The following is a 24,926-nucleotide window of genomic DNA, read 5'->3' as shown; positions in this document are numbered from 1 at the left end:
CCTCGGCTGTTCACTTTATCTGCGACCCTCGTGGTTTTATAGACCTCATCTCTCAAACTCCTCCACTCCAGCGAAAAAATGTCGCAGTCTATCCAGCTTCTCTTTCTATCTCGAACCTTCCAGACTTGATAATATAATTTCAAACCTCCTTTGCATCCTTTCCAGTTTATTAACATCCTTCCTATAGCAGGGTGAGCGGAATTGAACGTTATACTTATAAATTGCCCTCAGTGGATATTGTGGCCTCACCAGATACATACCAGGAACGCCAACTACAGCTAGAATAGGATAGTAGACGCCTTGAATAATCCAAAGCACGTCCTGAATTCGAGATGGTAGAGATATCCAGCCCTGGGAAATCCAGTAAAGTCCCTCATAGAAGCTTCGATCCATTGTTATACTGATCCCCGTCAGAGTTTGATCACTCCCAGTGTCTGGAAACGTTGTTCCTCTGTTAGTGGAGGAGCTGGCACTCCAGCCGACACAGCCGGATAACACACTGAAAGGCACTGTTTACTAATAAAGGAGGAGAGACGCTTCAAGGGACACAGCGACGATCCGTGGAGACTGACTTCAATGAGTGATGCAAAACAAACAGTTGAATTAACCTCTTTCAGTCCAACAGGTCTCTGCATCACTCAAAAAAGGAACATTTGACCAGTCTCAGCGCCATGTATGTGGGTGAACGAGGAAGTGGGTGTGGCAAGGGTCGAGGCATTGGCCATCACGTTTCAACTATTGTTTGATACACGAGTGCGTTCAGAGTGCTGGAGAATTATAAATTACACATCTTGTTTGTTAAAGAACTGTTGACTTGTTTTCTTTTAAAATCATTTATCAGATTTGGGGTGTCGCTGGCTGGGCCCAGCATTTGTCATACCCTCTTAGTTATCCCGAAGAGAAGGTGCTGGCATGCGACTAGGATGAGAAGTGGAAGGAGAAGGGACAGCTGTTACATGTGACAACACCCCCACGAAAGTTATCCTCTGAACCACTCACCATCCTGTCTTGGAAATACCTGTGTATCGCCACTCCCTCATTGTCACTGGGATTGCATTCCTGAAGGTCATTTTGGTTTCTGCTTTCAACACAGGGACTGCAGCGGTCCAAGAATATGATTCACCCAAAGGTTTTACACACACAACTTAACATATATGGAGATACGCATATATACAGATACACACCCACAGGCACATTCAAACCAACGCTCTCACAAAAACATGCACCTAACGTCTTTTAGTATATTCCCAGGAAAGGGCTTCAGCCGCTTAAAAGGTTCATGTTCACTTGTACAATAAACTCATGATGATTTTCCCAAAGTATCCGTGCAGTCATTTAATGATCATTTGTGAACAAAAATGTAAACATCCATGTTTATGTGTTAGAATCAATATCGGTGAGTGAGTATAAGTAAGAGTGGAAGTGTAACCGAGTGTATCAATGAGTGAGAGTGTGAGGACAATTGTGTGTGCTTTTGTGTCTGCCATTAGTGAGTGCGTGAATGCAATTATCAGTGCTACTCTGAGTGTGTCAGTCAGTGTGAGTACGAATGCAATTGTTTTCTGTACGTGTGTGCAATTGAGTGAGCAAGTGTGTAATTGTTCGTGTTTCCGTGTGAACGTGAGCGTGAGTGTGATTGTATCAGTGAGTGCCAGAATGTGAGTGTAATTGTTCTTGCTATTGTGAGCACGTACGTGTGTGTCAGCGAGTGTGTGTGAGTGAGTGCGAGTGTAATTGTCTGAGTTCTTACGAATATGTGCAGTTGCATCGCACGTGATGACGATGGAGTAAGAAGGTAACTGGGGAAACACTCAAGGACAAAGTCGGGAATTTATTTGTGGAGTTGGTGGAAGTGGATGAGTTACTGAATGAATACTTCACGTCAGTACTCATAAAAGAGAATTGTGGCTACATTCGGCAAGAATACGTGGATATTCTGGGGCAAATCAAATTAAAGAAGACGGCAGTTTTGGCTGTCTGAAAAAAAAGGGATTTCGAGCCCTAGAGTGTGGCGGGTTGTAGCCCAGAATATTCAGCGATTCAAGTGACCAGGAAGATATTGAGGCTTTGTCAGATCTTTAGATCTTTCATCACAGGAGAGAAGCTGAAAGACTGGAGAACAGGTAATGTTTGTTTAAGAAGAGTGACAGGTATAATTGAGGAAATTATAGGTCACTGAGTCTTACTTCTGTGCGAGGGAAGTCAGGGGAGAAGATGCTTCATGGCAGAATTGACTCGCATTTGGAAACGCACGAGGGAAGTACACTGCAAATGGCCGGACACTGCGGAGCATTTATGGACTAAGTTTCCTCCTTCGTCATGGATAAGCTTGTAAAGAAAGCATATGGCACGCTTGCCGTCAAAGTTCGGGGTATTGTGTATAATAGTTGGAAGCCATGTTGCAATGTGTGAGACTTTGATTAGGCCCCATCAGGAGTAACTTTGCACATTTCTGCTCACTGGACAATAGGAAGGATGTGAAGACTTTGCAGAGAATGCGGAAGAGGTAAGCAGAACGTTGCCTGGATTGAAGTATTTTACCTTTAACGAGATTTTGGAAAAACTTGGTTTGTTTCGTTCGAGCTTTCGAAGCTGAGCTGGTGACTAGATGGAAGTATTTAAAATTCTGAGAGGCATGAATAAAGAGGATAGTCAGAGTCTCCAGAGGGTGGAAATGTCAAAGATTAGGGACATAGTTTTAAGATAGGAGATGGAAAATTTAAAGGAGATGTGCGAGGAAAGTTTTCAACATTTAAGATCGTATGTGTCCGGCATGCATTGCTCCTGGAGGTGGAAACTTTAAGTGCGTTGTGCGAGGCAAGTTTTCAACACTCAAGATAGTAGGTGCCTGGAATGCATTGTCACTGGAAGTGGAATGAGCAGGTATGATAGAAACATTTTATAGGCATTTAGATAGACACCTGAACAGGCAGAGAATACGTGGATGCAGACCAAATGAAGGCAGATGGGATTATTTCAGAATAACATCATGGCCAGTACTGACATGTTGTCTGAAAAGCTTGTTATATGCTATCATTTCTCTGTTGCATGTTGTGAACATCAGTGGTTTTCCTTCTGTGCCTACTTCCCATCCTTTGCTCCCCGCTCCTGATTAATGTGATTTCCCCTTTGTGCATCTGCCCATGGCAATGATTTTCAGGAATTGTACATGCTCCATATCTCGACTGGATGCCCGTTCACGTGTCTGTGGAGATTTTCCAAACAATGAAAATCTGGACAGAGGACATGAGAGACAAACTATACGCTACCATGCATATGTCAAGAACAAGACAACATAAGTTGGAGTGATGAGAACACGAAGAAACTGAGAAGTGACTTTTTTTATTTTGCAGGGGGATATTAGGATATGAACGGCACAGCCTGGAAATTTGGGGAAGGCCCATTTAACGTTTTCATTTCAAAGAGCATTTAAAGTTTTTTTTTTATAATTGTACTATATAACAAGGTTCACGTTGGATATTGCCATTTTTGATCATGGTAATTTGAAGAGCCAATACAGACACGATTGGCTGAACAGCGCCTTTCCACACTGTAACAACATTGCGATTCAGTGATTCTCTGATAAACAGATTCTCTTCAATATTACAGGGTCATTCTTCAATACCAGTGCACGTTTCGTCGAACTAACTGGACTTCAAACTCATTTTTTCTGACATGCTGAAAATGTTCTCTTTCACGTTTTTGCTAGTGTGCCAAGGTTAATGGAAATCAGCATCTCGATTCAGAATTTAACGTCTTGACATTTTTACAGATCCCCAATTGTTGTGAGCCTAGTCCTGAGACGAGCTTGCCCTGATGGAATACTCAATGGGATTATTTGGAGCCTCAATTCTTAATCCAAATTGACTGCGTTCTCCGTCTGGATGTTTTAATTTTAAAGAAGAAATTGGCTACAAAGCTTGAGCACAGAATTTACCACGGTTCCAGTTGCATCCTGCAAGACGCACAGTGACTGTTCTGTGGTTCCGCAGACTGAGAAGCTTCTTTTTCATACATTGAGCCTTTCATAAATTTTGACAAGTTTCAAATTATGCTCTGCTGTAAGACATACTTCTGCGTTTTTCCCAACAGCATGTTATGGTCCTCTGTGCAGTTCATTGCTTGGGAATGTCCTGATACCAGGACGTGTGTCTGTGTATTTTGCTTCTTTCTGAGAGATCAGATTTCTTCAGATGGTTGGCAAGTTGCCCTCGATCGTAACACAACCCACATCTGATGTGAAATTCTACAGCACACCTGTGAGTCATGGCTCAGGCGCTGCTTCACAGACAAATAGAGTAAAACGGCAGATGTTAAACGGGAAACTGTTGATAAAGTGAACTAATATAGCCAAAAGCGCTAAACTGCACCAAGTTTCGTATCCATGGAAACACAATCAAATTTCTGACGAGGTTGGCGATTTGAATTTAGAACAGAAACCACTGCAGACACTTGGGATAATTATGGTTTGAATGTTTAGATTCCATTCACTGTTATTCAGAACTGGAGATGGCCGGATAATGCTAGCTTATGTGTAGTTCATCTAAGATGGTCGAGGGAGAGATGTGGGGAGGAAGCAGAGAAAAAGACAGAGACAGGTCTTACATTTGTGAAGGAGCGCCGTGGATTCTAAATCGATATTAATGATAAGTGTGACATTCAGGAAGTCACTGATCGGAGCACCTACAGTTTTTGCCAAAACACTTTTGTATCTTAGAAACAACCATGGTCCCAACACTCACCCTTCATAACGTCACTGATCACAGACTTACAGGGAGAGAAAAAAAAGACACTGCCACAACTTTCTTTGTCTTCTGTGATCAATCCAATTTTGTATCACTCACTGTGTGATCTACGGTTCCATAAGAAGTGGTCAACTGTGAGAGGGTAATTGGGCACGTTGACCGTTATTTCAAAGTCTCTGTACTTGTAAAGTCCACAAACAGTGCGGAAAATGCACCACATGTATTCCTATGTAAACCACATGACAAATCCAACCAGGCCAAATATTGTCTAAACCGCATTCTCTCTGTCAGCAGCAATGTTATTGAAGGGGTCATCAACAGTGCTGTCAAACAGGAACGGCATAGACAGTCTGAGTTCCACCAGAGCCACTCAGCTCTTAAGCAAACACCAGAATACTGCAAAAATCAGCATATCTCTCTGCATCTGTGGAGAGAGAAACACGGTGATGGAATACTCCCCAAATACTGGACTGGGTGCAACTCCGATAAAATTCAAGAAGCTTGACCCCATCCAGATGAAAGCAGCCCAAGTAAACGGGGCCACATTTCCCATTAAATTCCATAAACTTCACGCTGGCAGGAGAACTATGAATGAGCACACTGACATCCCAATCTTTTCGAGAATTCCACCCTCACATCACCGTGTGAGTGACGAAGTCTCTGCCACCCTTATCGAAATGGTGCACCTATATCCCAAGGTCATGACCCCTTTTCCTGGATACTCTAAACCAGATTAAACATCAAACCTACATCGTGTTTTTCAAGGCCAATAGAATTATTTACGTTTCAATGAGATCCTCTCCGAGGAATATGGACCCAATAAATCCAATGTTTCCTTACAGGACATACCGTTCTCAACGGTACACAATAACTCAAGAGTCTCTGAAACGTCTTGTGCAAGCACTGTGAAAAGATGTCCTTACTCTTGGACTGAACCCCTTGTTCAAAGAAGGTCAAATTAGCACTCACCTTTCTGTCTTGTACTTGTTTCCTTCCTTCCAGTTACGGGTGTATTGGGTCATCCACCTCTCTTTGTTCGCCATCACTAACGGAATGCTTAAATCTGGTGATCTGTTCTCTCCAATTTTCATTCAATGTCATTAACCTTACACTGATTCAAACATGACTGCATCTTTCATGTATTTGCTCACTGGCCCAACTCATCCTGTAAGTATTGAAGTGTCTTCTCATCATCGAACATTGAAATGTCACCTTTGATCACTCTCAGCGAAAATAGCAGAAGTGTGTCGTGAATGGGTCAGGTCCCAGCGTCGATTTTCCATCCGCTCCATTGGTCAACTCCTTTCACTGAGTATGCGCTATTTTACCTGCCTGTGAACCAATTCTCCGTCCTGGCAAGTATATTTCCTCCAAAAGCTTGTGCTTCAATTTTGAACACAAGTCTATTATGTTGGATCTTTACATAGGTCTTCCAAAATCCGTGAACACAACTTGGCTAAGGTATCCAATTTTCATATAATAGGTCCACTCAAAAATTGAGCGCTGTCTAAGATAATATCCATCCCTCGGATGTTACCTGGCCACTTGTGCTTTTCCAGCACCACTCGTTTCTACTCTGTTCTCCATAATCTGCAGTCCACACTTTCTCCAAAGAATTAACCAATCTGTGTGCATTGATATACAAGATGTGTACTCACAGAGAAGTAAGGGCGTGGATGGCACTCTTTGCAACAGTAGTACACTCGCCGACTTTAAGGGCTTTTAAATGGTCATTGGATAAACATGAATGAAAATGTAGCTGTGTAGCATGCATATTTTTCCACAGATCAGCGCAACATCGAGGGCAGAAGGGCCTGCATTACGCTGTCATATTCGGTGTTCTACACTCTATAGATTTAAAGTCACAGTTGCCATGATGTGAGGCCCCGCACGTTTGGAAGGTGAGGAGTATCAAGAGGAAATCTGATATTTGGCAAATTTTAATGATTGTGCAATGTTGCTGTATTACACTGTATCCGTCCCATAGGAGCTGACAATGACTGGAGGAAAATCAACGTAACTTGTAATTTGAGCAGAAGTTTCAGAGGAAGAGAAAAGGAAAACAATCATTTCCTCTCGCAAATAAGTTGCTGAACAAATTCGACCAAATGATAATGATTAGTTAAATATTGGTAGGTATACTGAGAAAGATGAGTGAAGCAGTTTGTCAGAAGACAAATAGGAATCATGATCAGTGATTAGAAGACAATATGATCCTTGGGGAGCTACTTTAGATTTTTTTAAAGTTGGTTCAATGATTAACAATTTTTGTAAATGGAAAAGTGAAACTAAAAACAAAGGCAAACTTTTCAGAAAGACACCAAGTCGGGCAGCATCTGTGGGCTCACAAAACGAGGTAATATTTTGAATACAATGTGACTGTTCCGGAGAATGACAGTTTTACAAACCGTGGACAGAGGGTGAGGAGGTGAGACTGGAACAGATGGTCAGTGTGCTCAGAGAATAAGACAACAGGCCGCCAGTTATAGTAAAGGACAGAATTACGTCTCAGAATAGGTTGTGTTGATTGGGGGCGACGAAGTGAATGTTGGTCTGCTCTGCTGAGACCAATGCTGACAGGAGACGGATAGACAAAGAAGGAAAGAGTGACTTGTAATCCAGAGAAAGGATAGATTTTCTGCTCTGAAGTTGTTGGACTCCATTTTGCATCCTGAAGAGTGAACAGTGCAGAAGTGTAAATTGAGATGTTTCTGCAGCTGCTCGAGGAGATGTTGAGTTTCACAGCGTCTTCAATGAATCCGCAACCAATAACCTCCTGTGGTAGAGTGATTATACGATATGGATTCCGGAGTGAGGACTCGCTTCTAAGTTAAAATCTTTAACGTCATTGATCTCTCAAGATGAGCTGATTTTTGGAACCCGGTGTCTTTGTGCCCATTAATGGTCACATCACTTGTCATTGGTGTAGAAGACAGTGTTCAGTTCACAGTCCGCACACATCACAATCTATTGGTTGTTGGAAAGAAACACGGGCCTCTGTTCAAGCCGTGTGAAGGAACTAACAGTGACAGAAATCGAGGAGTTACTTGATACATGAACTGCTGCAGAGTATCTGTGAAACAGCATTCAGCTGATGTTCCGATTTGATATGCTACCACCGGCTGGGACGATGATTGTAACCCTGGTGAACTTACTTCTTCTGCAGCTGTTGAACTGTGAGTTATGGTTTACTGAATACATTCTCTTAAACATTCATGGGCCAATAATTAGTGACATAGATGTGGCAACAATATCATTGTCAGTCTGTGCGAGATAGAATATTGACATGAAATGGAATAAAAAGTATTTTGTCTTCATTTCTCTATGACTGTTCCTGTGGTGTCAGAGCTCCCCAACCTCCACACTCCCTTAAACTTCCAATGTTTGCATGTATTCGTAGCTTCTGTACAGCTCACAGTGTTGAAGACCTACTCACACAATTCGGGTGTGTTTGGAAACTGTGTCTGTCGCTGGTTTAAACGATGTGTATATCCGGGAAAACTGCTTAACGCGATCTAACTAATTTACTAGTCAATATTTGGGAGAATGTAAAATAGAAGCGGATTATTTTGAATTTCTAGAAACTTGATGTGCCACTGATTATGGTCAGTATTTCTTCTCTTTACAATCCAATACTTTCTCGATCGTGATGCATTTATACAGCGCCGTTCACATCCTTCGTGAAACAAAGGAGCTGTGTGCCACTATGATACATTTTGTGGTTGAGACAGTCCTGTAATTTTGGAATCATGACAGATAATTTGTTCCGAGAGAACTGTTGGACTGATTGCTGTGATAAAGGACCCAGTTAGCTGTTCATCTGCGAATAATTGAAGGGTCACTTCACGCAAAACTACAACACTGCTTTCTGTCCAAAAATGTTGCGAGATCTGCTAAGTTATACCAGAAATTTCTCTTTTGTTTCTGATTTCCAGCACCCACTGTTCTTTCACGTTCTTTTTTCAGCCAGTTTTCTTATTCACTGAATTTGATCGAATGATTGTCACTGCCCAGTTCAATATCAATAGCTCCTTTTTCGGTACCAGACAGTGGTTAAAAGTTCAGTCTTTACCGAATGTTATTGTTTTTCTAAAAATGAAAACTTTATTCATAAAGTAGCTCCACATGCATGCATCGTCCCTGGAACGGGTCACGTCTGTACAGTAGTCAAAAGTGTGGTGCTGCAAAAACACTGCAGGTCAGGCAGCATACGAGGAGTAAGACAGTCGAAGGTTCGACCATAAACTCTTCATCAGGAAAAACGATCTTATTTTCCAAACGTCGACTGTCCTGCTCCTCCGATGCTGCTTGTTTTGCTGTGCTTTTCCAGCACCACCCTTTTTAACTCTGATCTCCAACATCTGCAGTCCTGACTTGCTGCTACTTGTATACAGTACTGAATGACGGAAAAAGCAAACATTGGAGTTTGACTGTTCAACAAACACATGAAAGGCATCTCTTACTTGGACATGACTGTATTTATATATATTTGAAGCATCGGAATGGTCCGTAACATGAATGGACCTGAAATTTACATTCAACAGGAACACCTCAGACAGTTGCCTATCGCCATTGTGCATTGGCGGCAGATGCTGGAAGGTTTAATACACCCCTCAGCACGTAGCACTGGACCTTGAAAAGTGTCAATCAGAAACACTCGGTCGGGGTCAACTGCTTGGTCTGGAAGACCACCAAGTATCGTGGATACCAAAGAGCATTTTTCAACGAGTTGGTTGTGCTCCAGGTGCAGTCAATGTTTGTCTCGGTGGATGTGACGGGGAACCGACCGTATAGCACTGAGTCCTGAATCCACGAGCTTAGGATGAACCACGACGGAAACTACTGCATCTTTCTCCGAACATCAATTGCAAAGGACCCTTCCACAAGGATATGTTTGAAAGTCTCCATGAGAAAGCACCGAGGGTTGCCGCACACTGGCCAGTTTTAGATGAGTGTTCTCACAGGCCATTCTCACCACCAGCTAAGCGATGTCTTCATGCTCGTTCGAAAGTGATCGCGAATATGCTTTCTGCCAAATGACTTGACGTTTGCTCAGAGAAAAACCCGATTGGTACACCTGTCTTCTATTCGCACAGAGCCTTGAGGAGGCACTAATAGGTGTTCCAGCTATTCTCAGGATCGTACATGTCACTCAATGCTGGTTTTATGCTCTAACCGGTGGAAATGTGTTTGACCAATTCGCTTTCTCTGTCGGGGCAAGACTACTGCATGTTAAGGCAAGGTTGAACATGACATCAGTTTGCTGGCAGTGAGATCTGCGAAGATTTTAATTTATTTTAAACATGTTGCCACATCTCTGGTGAGAGATGAGGCAAACTTAGTTTTAGGGAAGATCTGAACAGAAATATCGAGGCACTTTACTGGTCTTGTCTATTTTTGACTTTTATTGTTCCCAGTGTTATCACTTCAGGCAAACAAAGAAAGAAGCAACTTTCAGTCTTCTCAAGAAAATATGAGCAGCTGGAATGGTTGTCTGTGACATTTGTGTGCACTGGATTCTGTGGTAAACAGTAAACTTAGTGTCAGTAAAACAACCATAAATGCTGTGCCTACTGTTGATTGACGTCATGCACACATGGACAATTCTCTCAGATTATGCCTATATTCTGTATGACCATGGTGTGATAGTATACGCAGACCTATGTAACTTGCAGTCATGTGCCCTGTATTCGAGATTGATACAGAAATGACATGTCAAAGGAAATGCTGTTCACGCCATAATTTTCATCTTGCCAAGAACTGAAATATCAAGAATGAACCCTTTGCCTAATTTGATCTTGAGTGATGAGTGCGTTCGGGGACGATTAAACTTAGGAAATTATACCTATAACTCTATTCCTATATTTAAAAAATATATAGAATCTTCATCAAGCATTAGTCAGGAAACAACTGTGTCATTCAATCAGGATGGGGACTTATCAGTCCGGTATGTTAATTTTCTGTGTGGCTTTTTAAATTGTGAGCCAGCAGTTTTGTTAGATTGCGTGAAGGAGCTTAGTTGAGTTGTTGCAGTTAACTTTGATTATGCCAGTTCAAAACGGAACATTGGTGATGAATGCTTTAAGTTGTTAAGCTAATCTAAAGGTTATACATGTCGTTGATTTGCGACGGGTGCCGCTATCCTTTCAAAGTATGGTGTACTTTAATGCAGCAATGTCAGTAGCGAACATTCTTTCACAATCCGAGCTTGTATATTGAACAATTAGGGAAGCACATGGAATATGACTGGTTCAAGTTACATAAACCAGTTCAATATTTACCTCGTACCAAAGTAATGAATTCTATTCTATTTTATTCTGCCATTCTGCCCTTCGAGCCTGCACCGCCATTCAATATGATCATGGCTGATCATTCCTAATCAGTATCCTGTTCCAGCCTTATCTCCATACCCCTTGACTCCACTATCTTTAAGAGCTCTATCCAATTCTTTCTTAAATGAATCCAGAGACTGGGCCTCCACTACCCTCTGGGGCAGAGCATTCCACACAGCCACCACTCTCTGGGTGAAGTAGTTTCTCCTCATCTCTGTCCTAAATGGTCTACCCCGTATTTTTAAGTTGTGTCCTCTGGTTTGGCACTCCCCCATCAACGGAAATATGTTCCCTCCTGCCAGAGTGTCCAGTCCTTTCATAATCCTATACGTTTCAATCAGATCCCCTCTCAGTCTTATAAACTCAAGGGTATACAAGCCCAGTCGCTTCAGTCTTTCCGTTTAAGGCAATCCTGCCATTCCAGGAATTGACCTCGTGAACCTACGCTGCACTCCCTCAATAGCCAGAATTTCTTTCCTCAAATTTGGAGACCAGAACTGTACACAGTACTCCAGGTGTGGTCTCACCAGGGCCCTGTACAGCTGCAGAAGTACCTCTTTGCTTCTATACTCAATCCCTCTTGTTATGAAGGCCAGCATGCTATTAGCCTTCTTCACGACCTGCTGTGCCTGCATGCTTGCCTTCATTGACTGGTGGACAAGAACACCCAGATCTCTCTGAACAGCCCCTTTACCTAATTTGATACCATTGAGGTAGTAATCTGCCTTCCTGTTCTTGCCACCAAAGTGGATAACCAGAGATTTATCCACATTAAACTGCATCTGCCATGCATCTGCCCACTCACCTAACTTGTCCAGGTCACCCTGTAATCCCCAAACATCCTCATCACATTTCACCCTACCACCTAGCTTTGTGTCATCAGCAAATTTGCTAATGTTATTGCTGATACCATCTTCTATATCATTTACATATATTGTAAAAAGCTGCGGTCCCAGCACGGATCCCTGCGGTACCCTACTGGTCACTGCCTGCCATTCCTAAATGGAGCCGTTAATCACTACCCTTTGTTTCCTATTAGCCAACCAATTCTCTATCCAATCTAGTACTTTGCCCCCAATCCCGTGCGCCCTAATTTTACTCACTAACCTCTTGTGTGGGACTTTATCAAAAGCTTTCTGAAAGTCCAGGTACACTACATCCACTGGATCTCCCTCGTCCATCTTCCGAGTTACATCCTCAAAAAATTCAAGAAGATTAGTCAAGCATGATTTCCCCTTCATAAATCCATGCTGACTCTGTCCTATCCTGTTACTATTATCCAGACGTGCCGTAATTTCATCCTTTATAATAGACTCCAGCATCTTTCCCACCACTGAGGTCAGACTAACTGGTCTATAATTTCCTGCTTTCTCCCGCCCACCCTTCTTAAAAAGTGGCACAACATTAGCCACCCTCCAATCCTCAGGAACCGACCCCGATTCTATTGAACTCTGGAAAATAATCACTGTTGTTATTACAATTCTTTATTTGTCAAGAACAAATAATTGGGAGAAGTACTTTCAGGCAACATTTTTCAATTAAAAGTTTCCTCTTTTACTGAGACTTGAATTCGCTATTCTCAATTTAATTCTGCCACACGGGTATAACGCAAAATTTAGTCGATTCCTTTATGCCATCAACGAGCGAAATCATATCAAATGGGAGTTGAACAGATTGTTTAGTGTCTAAGTTTAGGAATAAACATATGTTCGGTGTCAATTCTCATTCAAAGATCACAACAATTCCGCATTTTCGTTGGTGTCAATGCTTTTATTTCTTTAGATATCCCACCTCGTTTTACATTTAAGTGAATGACGATATCTCAGTAAACTTGAGATTATTTTTTGAAATCTAAATAAATGCGAAGAACAAGTTCAAAAACGATGTTCATGGCCCTCATATGTAGTTGAAACAGACTGGAAATCAACTTGCCATCTTGCTAGATATCGCGTTTCAGCTTGAAGTATTTAGCAATCTGTGTTGGTGAAATAGTGTAGTCGGACTGGGGAAGGAGCGGAGAGTGTTCATAGCATTGATTCTGGAGATGAGCCGGTTCGCTTATGAGGAGAAGACCAGAATTGCACTTAATGGAATTTAGAAGAATTAGGAGGGAGTGTTATAGAAAGACATAAAATTGTGAAGGGAATAGACATAAGTGAAACATGGAGGTAGGGGGTAGGGGGTAGGGGGTCCGGGGGGCGGTTGTGTGCTAAGTACCACAACGATTATATTGCGATTCTGTGTAATTCCCTGTACCGTGAAACATTTGAGGCTGAATTGTGGATGTGTTTAAGTCAAACGTAGATGAAGTTTTGCACACTACAGGAATTTAGGGTTGTGTTGAACCGGCGGCAAAGTGTAACTGAATCCAGGAAAAGATCAGCCAAGATCTTATTGAAAGTGGAACAGGATTGAGATGGCAAGTTCCTTACTCCTGCTTCGATTTCCTACGTTTTTGTGCTCTTATATCGGAGTGAAATGTACAGAACACTGTCATTGCATTGACTCTCGCCTTATTCTTCGTCGAAAATTATGTCTTCCACAATGTTGCAAGAGAAATACAGCGTCGACATTAAATTTTTCAAAAGTAGTTCAAAGGGCCATAGCAGTTACAAATCAACGAAGGTTATTCCATAATTACACACTGTCTCAAATCGCAACCACTGGTGCTTCTGCAGCCTGAGTTTGCATCAGTTCTCCCATTAGTTAGGTTGTTTATTATGATGCCACTGATCTGACGTGGATTCGTTGTTTTCCAAGACTTTCCAGTTCGTGAGGAACATCAAATGTCTGGTATATCACATTAAATGTAACGGGCTGTCTTGTACAACCTTATGCAGTGCTTCAAAAGATTTTCAGAGTTGTATATATCTCCTTCGTTCGAGTAAACCAACAGAGCTCTTGAATGTTCGAGTATCTTGACATGTACGTAACAGTGTACAAAGTAATATATTAAAATTCTCACGAATATATCAATTACAGAAACGTAAATGGGACAGAACAGATTATATCATGAGTGGTTCAAGTCAGTCTGATAAGGTCAAGGTTCAGAAAGGGCAAAGCCTGAAGGTTTTTTTTGGATGAATGAGGGCAATATCCTAGTAAATGGATCAGACTGCAATGTACTGTTTTCGATTTTTACTGTTCGTTTTCTACCACGAAGTACAACAAAAAAAAACAAGCAATAAAGATTTACAATTGAATTGTAGCGATATTGCACACAATTCGTAAGGAGGTAAAACGATCAGTTACATCGGTGAATGCAAGGGATAAGAGAAGTTGCGTATCAGGGATTCAATGAATCAGAGTGAGTGACCATCTGTTAACACATTGACAGGTGCCCGGTGTTGTCTGAAAGCCTGAAAGTAGAAATGAAATTATCTCAAGAACCAAAGCAAACAATTCGAGCTGTTTAGAAGTTTCAAAAGTAAAGAATTCGCAGGAAACTAAAAATCAACAAAAGTTATCTAACTTTGGAAGAAATTTTAAATTTATTAAAATTGGACATACGTTTGAATTCCATTTTCAGCTTGGGAGAGGAACAAAATATATAATTAATAAACATCATTAACGGGGCAAGTTCAGTGAACTCCTAATCATTTTCTCCAAAAAATGACAATAGGTGTTCATCACCATCCTGTCCCCAGTGCAGAAGACCGTGGGTTAAATATATTGACAACGACAATTTTTGGGGAATAAGGAAAGGTAATGGAACAAATTCAGCTGTTTGCACAAAGAGGTTCCCAACGGCACTTGGACTGCATGATCTCCTTCTTTTATTCTGACAAGTGATTTGTAGCCAATTACATATTCAACCGTTTCCTTTGATCCATCATAAATCCTTATGTTCTGGAAGTGGGGAAAAGGAGAATTCCTGCTGGATATTGTCGATGACTGAATCTCGTGATGTTGCCGCCATGTCGATAGGGGAACAGGATAAAGCCGAATTTTATCGATAGTAAATGCAACACTTAAAAAAAAAACCTACTTTCGGCACTTAGCTGCTGACGAAGCCCTGTCAGTCAATGTTTATTTCAGCATTGCTGATTGAATAAATTTCTAAACTCCTGAAATCTTTGGATGGGGGCACCTTGCCATGGTCACTGGAGAGCATTCCTGCTGTCTACGGGAATCATCACAATGTTGTGTCAGTCGGCAGTGCAGTAACAAACAGAAAGGTCATTGGGTTGGCAGTGTGTCTCTTTGTGTGGAAACAATTCAGATAAATGTAGAAGAAAGGTGACAATATTTGATCCCTGCTGTAAATATATTTCCTGTGTTGTCGGTATTGCATGTAAGGAGGATGTCAAATTTCCAAATATCACACACTCAAAGGATCATATCACGGAGACAGGCCGAATAATATGTTCCATGCTGACCAAAATGTCTGTCCACACTAACTCCATTTCCCTACACGCTGCCCATGTCCTTCTGAACATTTTCTATCCAAATATTTGTCCAAATGCCTTTAAAATGTTCTTTACATATCTGCCACAACCATTTCCAGTGGCAGCTCATTCCATGTGCGAATCACCCTTTTTTAAACAACTTTATTTCGCAAAGTATTGCCCTCAACTGTTGCATTTGTTTTCTTTAATCTTCAGCACGGCGTTGATTTTTAACACTTTAATTCCCTTCTCTCTATTTCAGACAGACTTGTTGATACCCAGGCCAACAGTGCAGGTAATCACATGTTATTTTTCCAGGGATTGGAATCCCTATATTCTGATGTTTCTGATCAAATACGAAGTGGTGGTGATAAACAGCATGTGTTAATGTTCACTCGTTGATCAGCTCTCTGTTCATAACAAAAAGGGCGGTGGTTGCATGACTTCTTAAGGTCTCTCATTTCAGGATTCGTGGGGGGAGGAGGGTGGAAAAGAAGCGATTCCAATGCACACTGCCATTCTGACAGAAGGACAATACATGGAGATGCAATGAAGATTCATCTGCACACACAGTGCTACTCTCGGCAATATATATTAACGATTTCACTCACTATTGCGCAGTGACATCATGATCACATGACCATTCAGACTGAAGTACATTTCAGTTTCAGATATTCTCAGGGCGGCCCTGATGTGGTTCCTCACCATTCAGCGCGCCCACATCCCATGAATGAGTAATACACATCTTCTCATGGAAACATTTGCCTGATCCTCTCTGCGAGTGAGCACTTAAAAAAAAAGATCTTTGCCTTTCACCATCTACAACACATATCCTAAGGTATATTGCGATAGTGTGTATTTTTACCGTGACCTCACTCCCATTGCATTGTGAGTGTGGAATGCTGGCTGCAATACAGAGCTTTCACAATTGCACATTGTTCACTTTGATTACCATTTCGATATTTTACAGAGACGGTGAGTCTGAGACTTGAGAATGGGGGCAGTCCTTGCGCTGGCCGAGTGGAGATTCACTACAAGGGGCAGTGGGGAACTGTGTATGATCTGCCGTGGGACATGCAAGATGCTGCTGTTGTGTGTCGGGAGCTGGACTGTGGGACCGCGGTCTCTGCTCCACACGGGACTCACTTTGGACGAGGATCCGGACCCATTGTGATCGAGTATGTTCAGTGCAGCGGGACCGAGCGTGCCCTGCGGGACTGTCGATCAGTGAAATGGGATCACGACAGCATCTCACACGACTATGATGCTGGTGTCGTTTGTTCAGGTAAAAAAAACTGCTGTACTTTCTGTGGAATTTTACCAAATGCCGGAGCTGTCAAAACAGAAAAACATGTGATAACTGTCCAATACATATGAACATAAAAATGACAGAATCACTGATGTATTCAGTATCATTATTTAAACTGTTGAATACTTGACGGTAATGGGAGAGGTAAGTACCTGTTACCCTTTCCACTCCGGTGAAGGGGCAGGACAGGTGTCCATTGTGATGTCACTTAAAGCCACATTGAGAGAGCTGCACCGCTGGAATTATCAGACTTACAAATCAATGTTTAATGAGATTCAACATTGTGTTGGATGGCACAATCACTTTGTATCGTTTATTTGCTGGATGAAAGTCGCGTTAACTCAAACTGCTTCGGGTCAGGATTCTGGGGAATGAACATGAATGGGGTTAACAGGGCTACAAAGCCACACAGATTGATGGGACAATTTATATCCGAATGTGCCAGATCTGCTATTAATCAAATGAATGTTCATCATTCAATAATCTGAGTTAGTACTGGTTGAATGTTTTTCTGATTCAATGCTTTTCTTTTCAGACCACATCATTCCGAGGTTGGTCCAAGATATTTCCCAATGTTTCGGAAGACTAGAGGTCCTGTTTGGTGACACCTGGACAACAATGTGTGGTCTTGACTGGGATTTGAAGAACGCCAATGTGGTCTGTGCACAGCTTCATTGTGGAGTGGCCGTGTCTGTTTCAAACACTGCTCATTCTGGAGGCAGTACTGTGTTCATGGGGACTGAGGTCTTTAAATGTACGGGCAATGAGACTCAGCTGGGGAAGTGCCCTCGGTCTTCAGACACTCACCAGGATTGCAGTGGACACAACAATGTCACCCTGATATGTTCTGGTGAGTATCTATGTAATGTAAAAAGAAAGACATACTTTGATTTAATGTTTGTTAGAATTTTGGTGCTGGCATTGGGGTAATTGCTGTAAAAGTGACAAATCTAAACTGATCCTCCTGGCTTCCCATGCTGCCATACACGAATTATAATGTGGTAAAATAGACACACAAGTATTGGGAATGAAAATGTATCGAAAGCTTTATGATTGCATTGAAAAAAGAGATTTCTTGGAGTTTGTAAACTGTCTGCACCCAACATATGTTATTGTTTTGATTGTCTCAAAGTCAATCATTGCCGATAATATTAAGCATGGGTCAATGTAGATATATTGAAGTGAAAATCAGACAATTACGTTTTTGACAAGCCAATAGATTGTCTTTAGCTCTATCTGCCCTGAAAAATATTTTAGGACAGCATTTCTAACCTGTTTGGAATAATTGTACACCAATCCTCGAAACAATTTCACCAGCCAGACTTTCTAACTTGCAATGATTTACTGTCTGAAATCTATCATCTTTGTCATTCATTTAACCATGGTATCCTGGACTATTTATTGGAGGCAACAGTGATCCAGCTGATTCCCTGGTCTTTGACGTTTGTTGGAGTTTATCTTGCCTTAATGCTATTGTGTGTTTTACAATAGTCTCTATACTATCACTGCCTGATTTACTATCATTCAAATGTGCACGGCACTTTTTTGCCATAAACCTTTACATTTGTCCCCGATGTTTTTCCAAGAAACAGCTAACTGGAGCAGTTTTTTTTTCTTTACCTGCTTTCGTCCAGTAGTCAGATTCAAGTGTCACAGCTGCTGAAGCCCTCAGCCCTAATGTTTAAGTGCACTTCTTCAAAAAGTGAAGAATGAAAAAGTCAAAACCTCAGAATACTTTTTTTTTATATTAAATTACTAACAGTGTGGAAACAGGCCCTTCGGCCCAACAACAGTCCACACCGAACCACTCCCCTACATCTAACATTACGGACAATGTAACATGGCCAATTCACCTGACCTGCACATTTTGGACTGTGGAAGGAACCCAGAGCACCCGGAGGAAACACATGCAGACATGTGAGAATGTGCAAACTCCACACAGTCAGTCGCCTGAGGCGGGAATTGAACCCCAGTGTCTGTGAGGTAGCAGTACTAACCACTGTGCCAGCATGCCAGCCTCACGTTGCATGCCATTTTCCAAGCTGCTAAAACGTATCCCCTCAGTTGTCTTTGCAATAAGTTTCATCTGCCACATGTCTATCCGCTGTATGTCCTTCTAAAGTTGGTAACTGCAAAAATTAATAGTTTCAACTATCAATATCTGCCACGATGAGCTAATTTTTAAACGTTACCCTGTTTCTTAATGCAAACTTGCACCCGTCTACAAAAAAAACACAAATCCAAAGCATCTAATTGCTTTCCATACTATGCCATGTGACTCTTAGTAATCTCTCCTTTCCGATATTCAATTTGCAAATTGTGTTATTTACCTTTCTCGAATCTGGTGAAATGGTTGAATTGCAAAACGCACACATGAAGCAGAGGGGAGCACCAGGTTAGGGAAACAAGATTAGTAGATTCTGAGGTAAGATGACAGTTGATTGGCCTCGACTGACGCTTCCCTGATAGGGATCGGTTAGCTCAGTTATCCGAATTGCTTAGCTGTGATGCATGGTGATAACAACAGTGGGAATTCATTACCCCCACAATCTGAAGTTGACATGGAGCTCCAAGCATTCTCAGCTCACTACCCACCTTAGGAATGGAGACCATCAGGTTAAATCACCACAAGTCATCTTTCTCTAAAGGGAGAGCAGTCATCAAATCAATCCAGATCAGGGAGCATCGGAACTGTCACGCGTGTCCAGGCAGAAACCTCATGCATTATTAATACTTTTCAAAGACATTGACATGGAAATAGGAGGAGGAATTGATTGAAAGTGAAAATTCATGCTTTCTGTCAGAGGTGTTGCTACTGAGTAAAGTTCTCAGATTTCAAACATTTATGAGCCACCTTGTTATGCCACAAGAGTTTGGGACGTTCGATCTCCCTTTTAAATACCGACCATCAATCTTTATTTTTCTCAGAAGTTTTCTTTTTGTAATTCCCTTGACAAGAATTTGTGCAGAATGGAATTCTCATTTTTGTCAAGAGGAAAGTATAGATTTTCGATAGATGATCAAGTTAGGCTTTATGGATGAGGACCGGAGGGGCAGAGAGTGAAATGAAGCAGGGCACTCGCCCTCTCAGCTAAGACCTCATTTAATGTTCTTTGTTGTTGAAGAAGTGAATGCATACCCATGCTCCTGAATGTCTGAGTAAAAGGAGAAGAGAATTTCTGCAGATAATGTGATTTCCGTGTATAATAACCAAAATTATTCGAAATTAAAGGGGAACCAGGAGTATGACATTATGTTGTTGAAATCGTTGCTAACATAAAAAGAATTCCTTAAACAGGAACAATGCAGGATATACGGAAATCCATTTGCATGTGCAGCTCGTGTGAGGCATTACAATGATGCGAGGAATGCACTGCCGGCAGTGCTTGTAGAGTCAAATACATCAGGGGCATTTAAGCGACTCTTGGATAGACACATGGAAGTTAGCAAATTGAAGTGTATGAAGGGTATCCTGACCTTAAAATAGGAAAAAAGGCTGGCACAACATCGGGGAGTGAAAGTCCTGTACTGGGCTGTAAGATTCTATGTTCTATGTTGTTGTGCAATCGTGTGTACATGAAGTTGACCGAGGACGAAGGAAGTTATCGGGAAATATTTTCCAATTTGGTCAGTATATCATTGAGAAATTATGTCTTTCGATACCCACATTTCGTTTTTGATGGGGATAGATGTTGGAAAGTACCATCATTAAACTACCAGCAAATCGTTATTGATACATCTTTCCAAGTCTAATATCTTGTCTTGAAATGTGTGAACAAGGGGATAGTTTTATTTTGGTTTTAATTTGGCCAGAGTGGGAAGGCCAAAAATGAATGCACTCAGTTTCCAGTACGTTGAGGGAATTCTCTTTGGATATAAATATTCGAAAATATTGGCAGCATATCAGGAGTTTTCAACATCAGAACAACCATGTCAACAAATGTGAGGTTGGCAGAATTGAGGAAAATCATCACAAAAATTGCCTGTGACAATATCTATTCAATTCGGAATGATGGATAGAGATTAGGCAGGAAGCACTTCAATTCACTACTTCGGGGCTCCCATCAGCCCACTTCCCAAAGTTCAACATGACCTGTTAAACAATTCACTTCATTTCACACTTGCTCCATATCAACAATACGTATTTCCCATATCTCTCTCAAATGTTTGGAAAAGAAAGGCGATGTTAAAAATGAAACTGTCTGAAAAGCTATCGGATAAGCCGTGAAAAAAACAGTTTTTTTAAAATGGTACATTTAATTGTGATTGTTAATTCTTGAATGTTTCAATTCAGTTTAAACGTTGTTCTAAATGCATTTCGTATTGCAGATGAAAATTGGTGGCCAAGACTGATGAATGGGGGAAGCCGCTGTGATGGCCGAGTTGAGGTTTACTACAATGGAAGTTGGGGCAGAGTGCAGGACACCCTCTGGGATCTGAATGATTCCCACGTGGTTTGCAGACAGCTTGGATGCGGTCATGCCTTCGAAACTTATAAGTCTTCACAGTACGAGGAAAGTGATGGCCGTCCGTGGGTGCATGATATCCAGTGTCATGGACAGGAATCTCAGCTCCGGGATTGTAGCATCTCAGGCCCATTGAATTCGTCAGTCACCTACAACAGTGACGTAGTCATCCTCTGTTCAGGTAAGAAGACGCGACACAGAAACACTTGCTCAGAACAATCAAAACAGATATCTATCTCCTGAGAATGTGTATCACACGTTCATCAGTATTAGTCCCGGTGAAAGCAGGCATGGGCCAGATGAATGAGTGTGAAAAACTGAAACTTTGCTTTTGGAAGATTCAAGTTGCAAAGGTTTTATAAGCCAGAAGTAAGACTGACACATGAGAGAGTTATCAGGAGGGGAAGAGGGTCGAATTAAGATGAGAACTGTGTGTTTGGAAGACCTTGATTTCTATCAATAGAGGTTTTAATTAGTCGGAAGGGTTGTCTGATTCTTTGCAGCACAGGGAAGACGAAAAAGACAGAATGAATTTATTAGATAATTTAATTGAAGACGAATATTTTTGTAAAACACTTGTTTTGAGATGTGAAATAGTGACACAGATATCATATGAGACGTATTACAGCAATAATGAATGTGAATTTAGGGACTGGTGCGGAAACACTGAAGACTAGATACTTGGACGTATCGAGGCAATGATGGCCACATGACTGATTTAGATGAACATCAGCAGTGATGGAAAATGAAAATGAATGTAATTCAGGAAGAAATGTTTGTGTTGAGATCAAATTTATGAAGAATGCTGAATGGACGGCTGGACAGGAAACTATCAAAATGTTCAAACGGTTTCAGAGTGAATGTTGGAGGGTTGATCATAAATTCCTAAAGTAACCTTAAATTAGGTGTTTGCTAAACACTGATGAGAGAAGAGTCGGTTACAGAAGGAAATCGACGGATGGCCGGAGAGGCTAGCCAGCGGTAGATGGAATCCAATTTCCATAAGTATAAGGACACACACTTGGGCATGACAAGCAAAGGAAAGTACTCTTTGATGAACTGCAGAACATTTCAAATCAGCGAAAATCATAGGGAACTTGATGGGTATGTCCCATAGATCCTTACAGTAGAGGGACAGGTAGTTAAACTGGTCAAGAAGGAATATGGAATATTTGCCTTTATTGTCCAATACATTAAGTATTAGAGCGGGGAAGTCACACTGAAAGTATATTAAACTTCATTTCGGTCAAAGACCGATTAGTGAATGTAACTTTGGAATCTAAAACATTGGAGCAGCACAGCCGCACTGGCGAGGGGTCTTTCCAGTATCTTCCTTGGGCTGTAATTCCCAAATTATAGAGATTTTGGACAGTCTGTGTTTGTTTACCTTGGGGCAGAGGAGACGGAGCATTCGAGTTTGACTGAGTGGAATAAAATTATGACAAGCATTGGTAGGATAGACAACAAAGAACATTGTCTGTTCAGCATTTCCTATGTGTGGTACTAAAGGCATCTTCTTTGGTTTCCATCAGGACCATTTCCAGCTTGGTAGCCTCATCCTCGCCCTGCAAACTGTCGGAAGCTGAATCTATTTGCACCATTTTGAAATATGTAACATTCATCCGTAATTATACTGATGTCCACTTGGGATCCTTATTCTGTTACCTGGGCGACTTACAGCCCTCCTAATGTTTCTCCACTCCCCCCGCAAGTTGATTTCATTCAAATCTCTTCTCACCATGACCTACTTCGGACTATGTCCGATTACTCATCTGTTACGTACAAACTGCTTTCAATTCCATCCAAGTAAACAAGCCTGACAAACGTTTTCAGTGTTTTCAGGTATTTCCCAGTTAATATGTCCATTGTTACACACCCATCTGCCTAATCAATCGCCTCCACGGTTTTCAGCGTCCAAATATCCTGTAGGTGGAGAACTCACAGATCCCACTGTGCTGCAGTAAGTCTGGCTTTTGTCCATTCCAAATGTACTTGTTCCAATACAAGGCTGGTAGTATCATTTTCCAAAAGCAAAATATCGAAAATTCCCATCAAAACTTCCCTTCCTTCCTCTCAACCTAGTTTTGTTTTATCCTTTTCGGTTAACACTTCACCATGCTTTTGGACAACTCAACGGGATTTCACTTTCGTAGCTGCAATTTAACCACCCTGTTTTTAAGCTTAACCCCTTTAGCAAAGAAGGAGTAAATCCCATGTGTCTTCTTAATTATCTATTGCAATTACAGACTAACCTTGTGTGATTCAGGTCCCACTGCACAGCGGCGTGCTGCAATTTCTTACCATTCAAGTAGTAGTCCTTGTCACTGTTATTCCCAATGAATTGGATGGCTTCACATTTACTGACATTGTACTCCATTTGACAGAGCTTTTCCCACTAACTTGCACTATCTAGGTCCCTGTGCAACGTTTCACAGCCCTCTGCACTCTGCCTCTCAACTTAGTGTCACATCCAAACTTTGACACACTATACGTGGTCCCAACCTCCAAATCATTGACGTAAATTGCAAATAATTGCGGTCCCAATTCTGATCCCTGAGGCACACCACTAGTTACTGATTGCCAAACAGAGTGCCACTCATTTATCCCCACACTTTGATTCTTGTCGGTTAACCAATCTACTATTCATGTTAATGCATTCTCCGTCATGGCTTGCATCTTTATCTTATGCAGCAGCCTTTTGTGCGGCACCTTGTTGAATGCCGCTTGGAAAATTAAATACAACCCACCTACTGAGTCCTTGTTGTTCACTGTGTCTGTAATGTCTACACAGAACTCCAACAAATGGTGAGCCTGACTACCCTTCATGGTCCAATGTCAACGGGATAATTTTCATCTTGATGCACTGCTATTTCTTCCTTGAAAATAAACTCAAGCATTTTCCCCTCGACAGAGGTTCAGCTAACCTGTCTAAGATTCCCCATCTTTTGTCTTCCTCCCTTTTTAAATAGTGGCGTCACATTTACTGTTTTCCAATCTGCTGTAACTGCCCCAGAGCCAATTACGTTTTGTAAAATTACACTATCTCTTTTAGTCCACTGGAATGCACTCCCTCAGGGCCAGGAGACTTCTGTACCCTGAACTCCTTTCGCGTGCCCAAAACAATCTCTAACGTCGTACTGATTGTTTCCTAACTTGTTGCCTAACTTCGACTCTTTCTCTTTCACTTGCATGTTATTTGTGTCATCCACTGTGAAAACCCAGGCAAAAGACCAATTCAATATCTCAGCCATTTCCTGTTATATCCAATTACGAAAAACGCCTTCTCATCCCTGAAAGTACCAATGTTCATTTTAGCGAAACATGTTTGTTTTATGTATTTATGGAAACATTTGTGAACTAATTTATTATTCCTGGTTAGATTTTGTCTCATAAAAATGTTGCTCAATTTATAGCCCTTTTGTGGCTTTCGTTAATCTTTCATGCTTTCACAATTTTCTAGTTTCCCGTTGACCTTGGTCACTTTGTATGCCTTCTCTTCCAATTTGATGTTCTCCCGGATTTCCTTAGAGATACATGGATGATTAACCCCTTTCCCACAGTCCTTCATTTTCAATGATGAGCATTTTGAAAGATTGCTCTGAAATTCCTCCACTGCTCATCAACTGCCCCAACAAATTGTGTTTGCTTCCAGTCTACCTGTGCTAACTCCTCCATCACTCTCATCA

At 41.5% G+C, this 24,926-nt stretch overlaps 1 protein-coding gene across 1 annotated transcript; it reads left to right on the top strand.

Moving 5' to 3' along the window:
- Positions 1-1,754: 1,754 nt before the first annotated feature.
- Positions 1,755-24,711, top strand: LOC140460132 (scavenger receptor cysteine-rich domain-containing protein DMBT1-like). The gene is made up of 7 exons (XM_072554530.1): positions 1,755-1,795; positions 10,163-10,269; positions 15,728-15,760; positions 16,436-16,750; positions 17,310-17,624; positions 21,104-21,421; positions 24,701-24,711. Exons 1-7 carry the CDS (start codon positions 1,755-1,757, stop codon positions 24,709-24,711), a joined length of 1,140 nt encoding a protein of 379 aa, XP_072410631.1.
- The last annotated feature ends 215 nt before the right edge of the window (positions 24,712-24,926 follow it).

The sequence above is a fragment of the Chiloscyllium punctatum genome, chromosome 36 (assembly GCF_047496795.1).
Source record: "Chiloscyllium punctatum isolate Juve2018m chromosome 36, sChiPun1.3, whole genome shotgun sequence".
Lineage (NCBI taxonomy): Eukaryota > Metazoa > Chordata > Chondrichthyes > Orectolobiformes > Hemiscylliidae > Chiloscyllium > Chiloscyllium punctatum.
The sequence above is the reverse complement of the archived record's forward strand: the minus strand, read 5'-3'. Positions and strand labels throughout refer to the sequence as shown.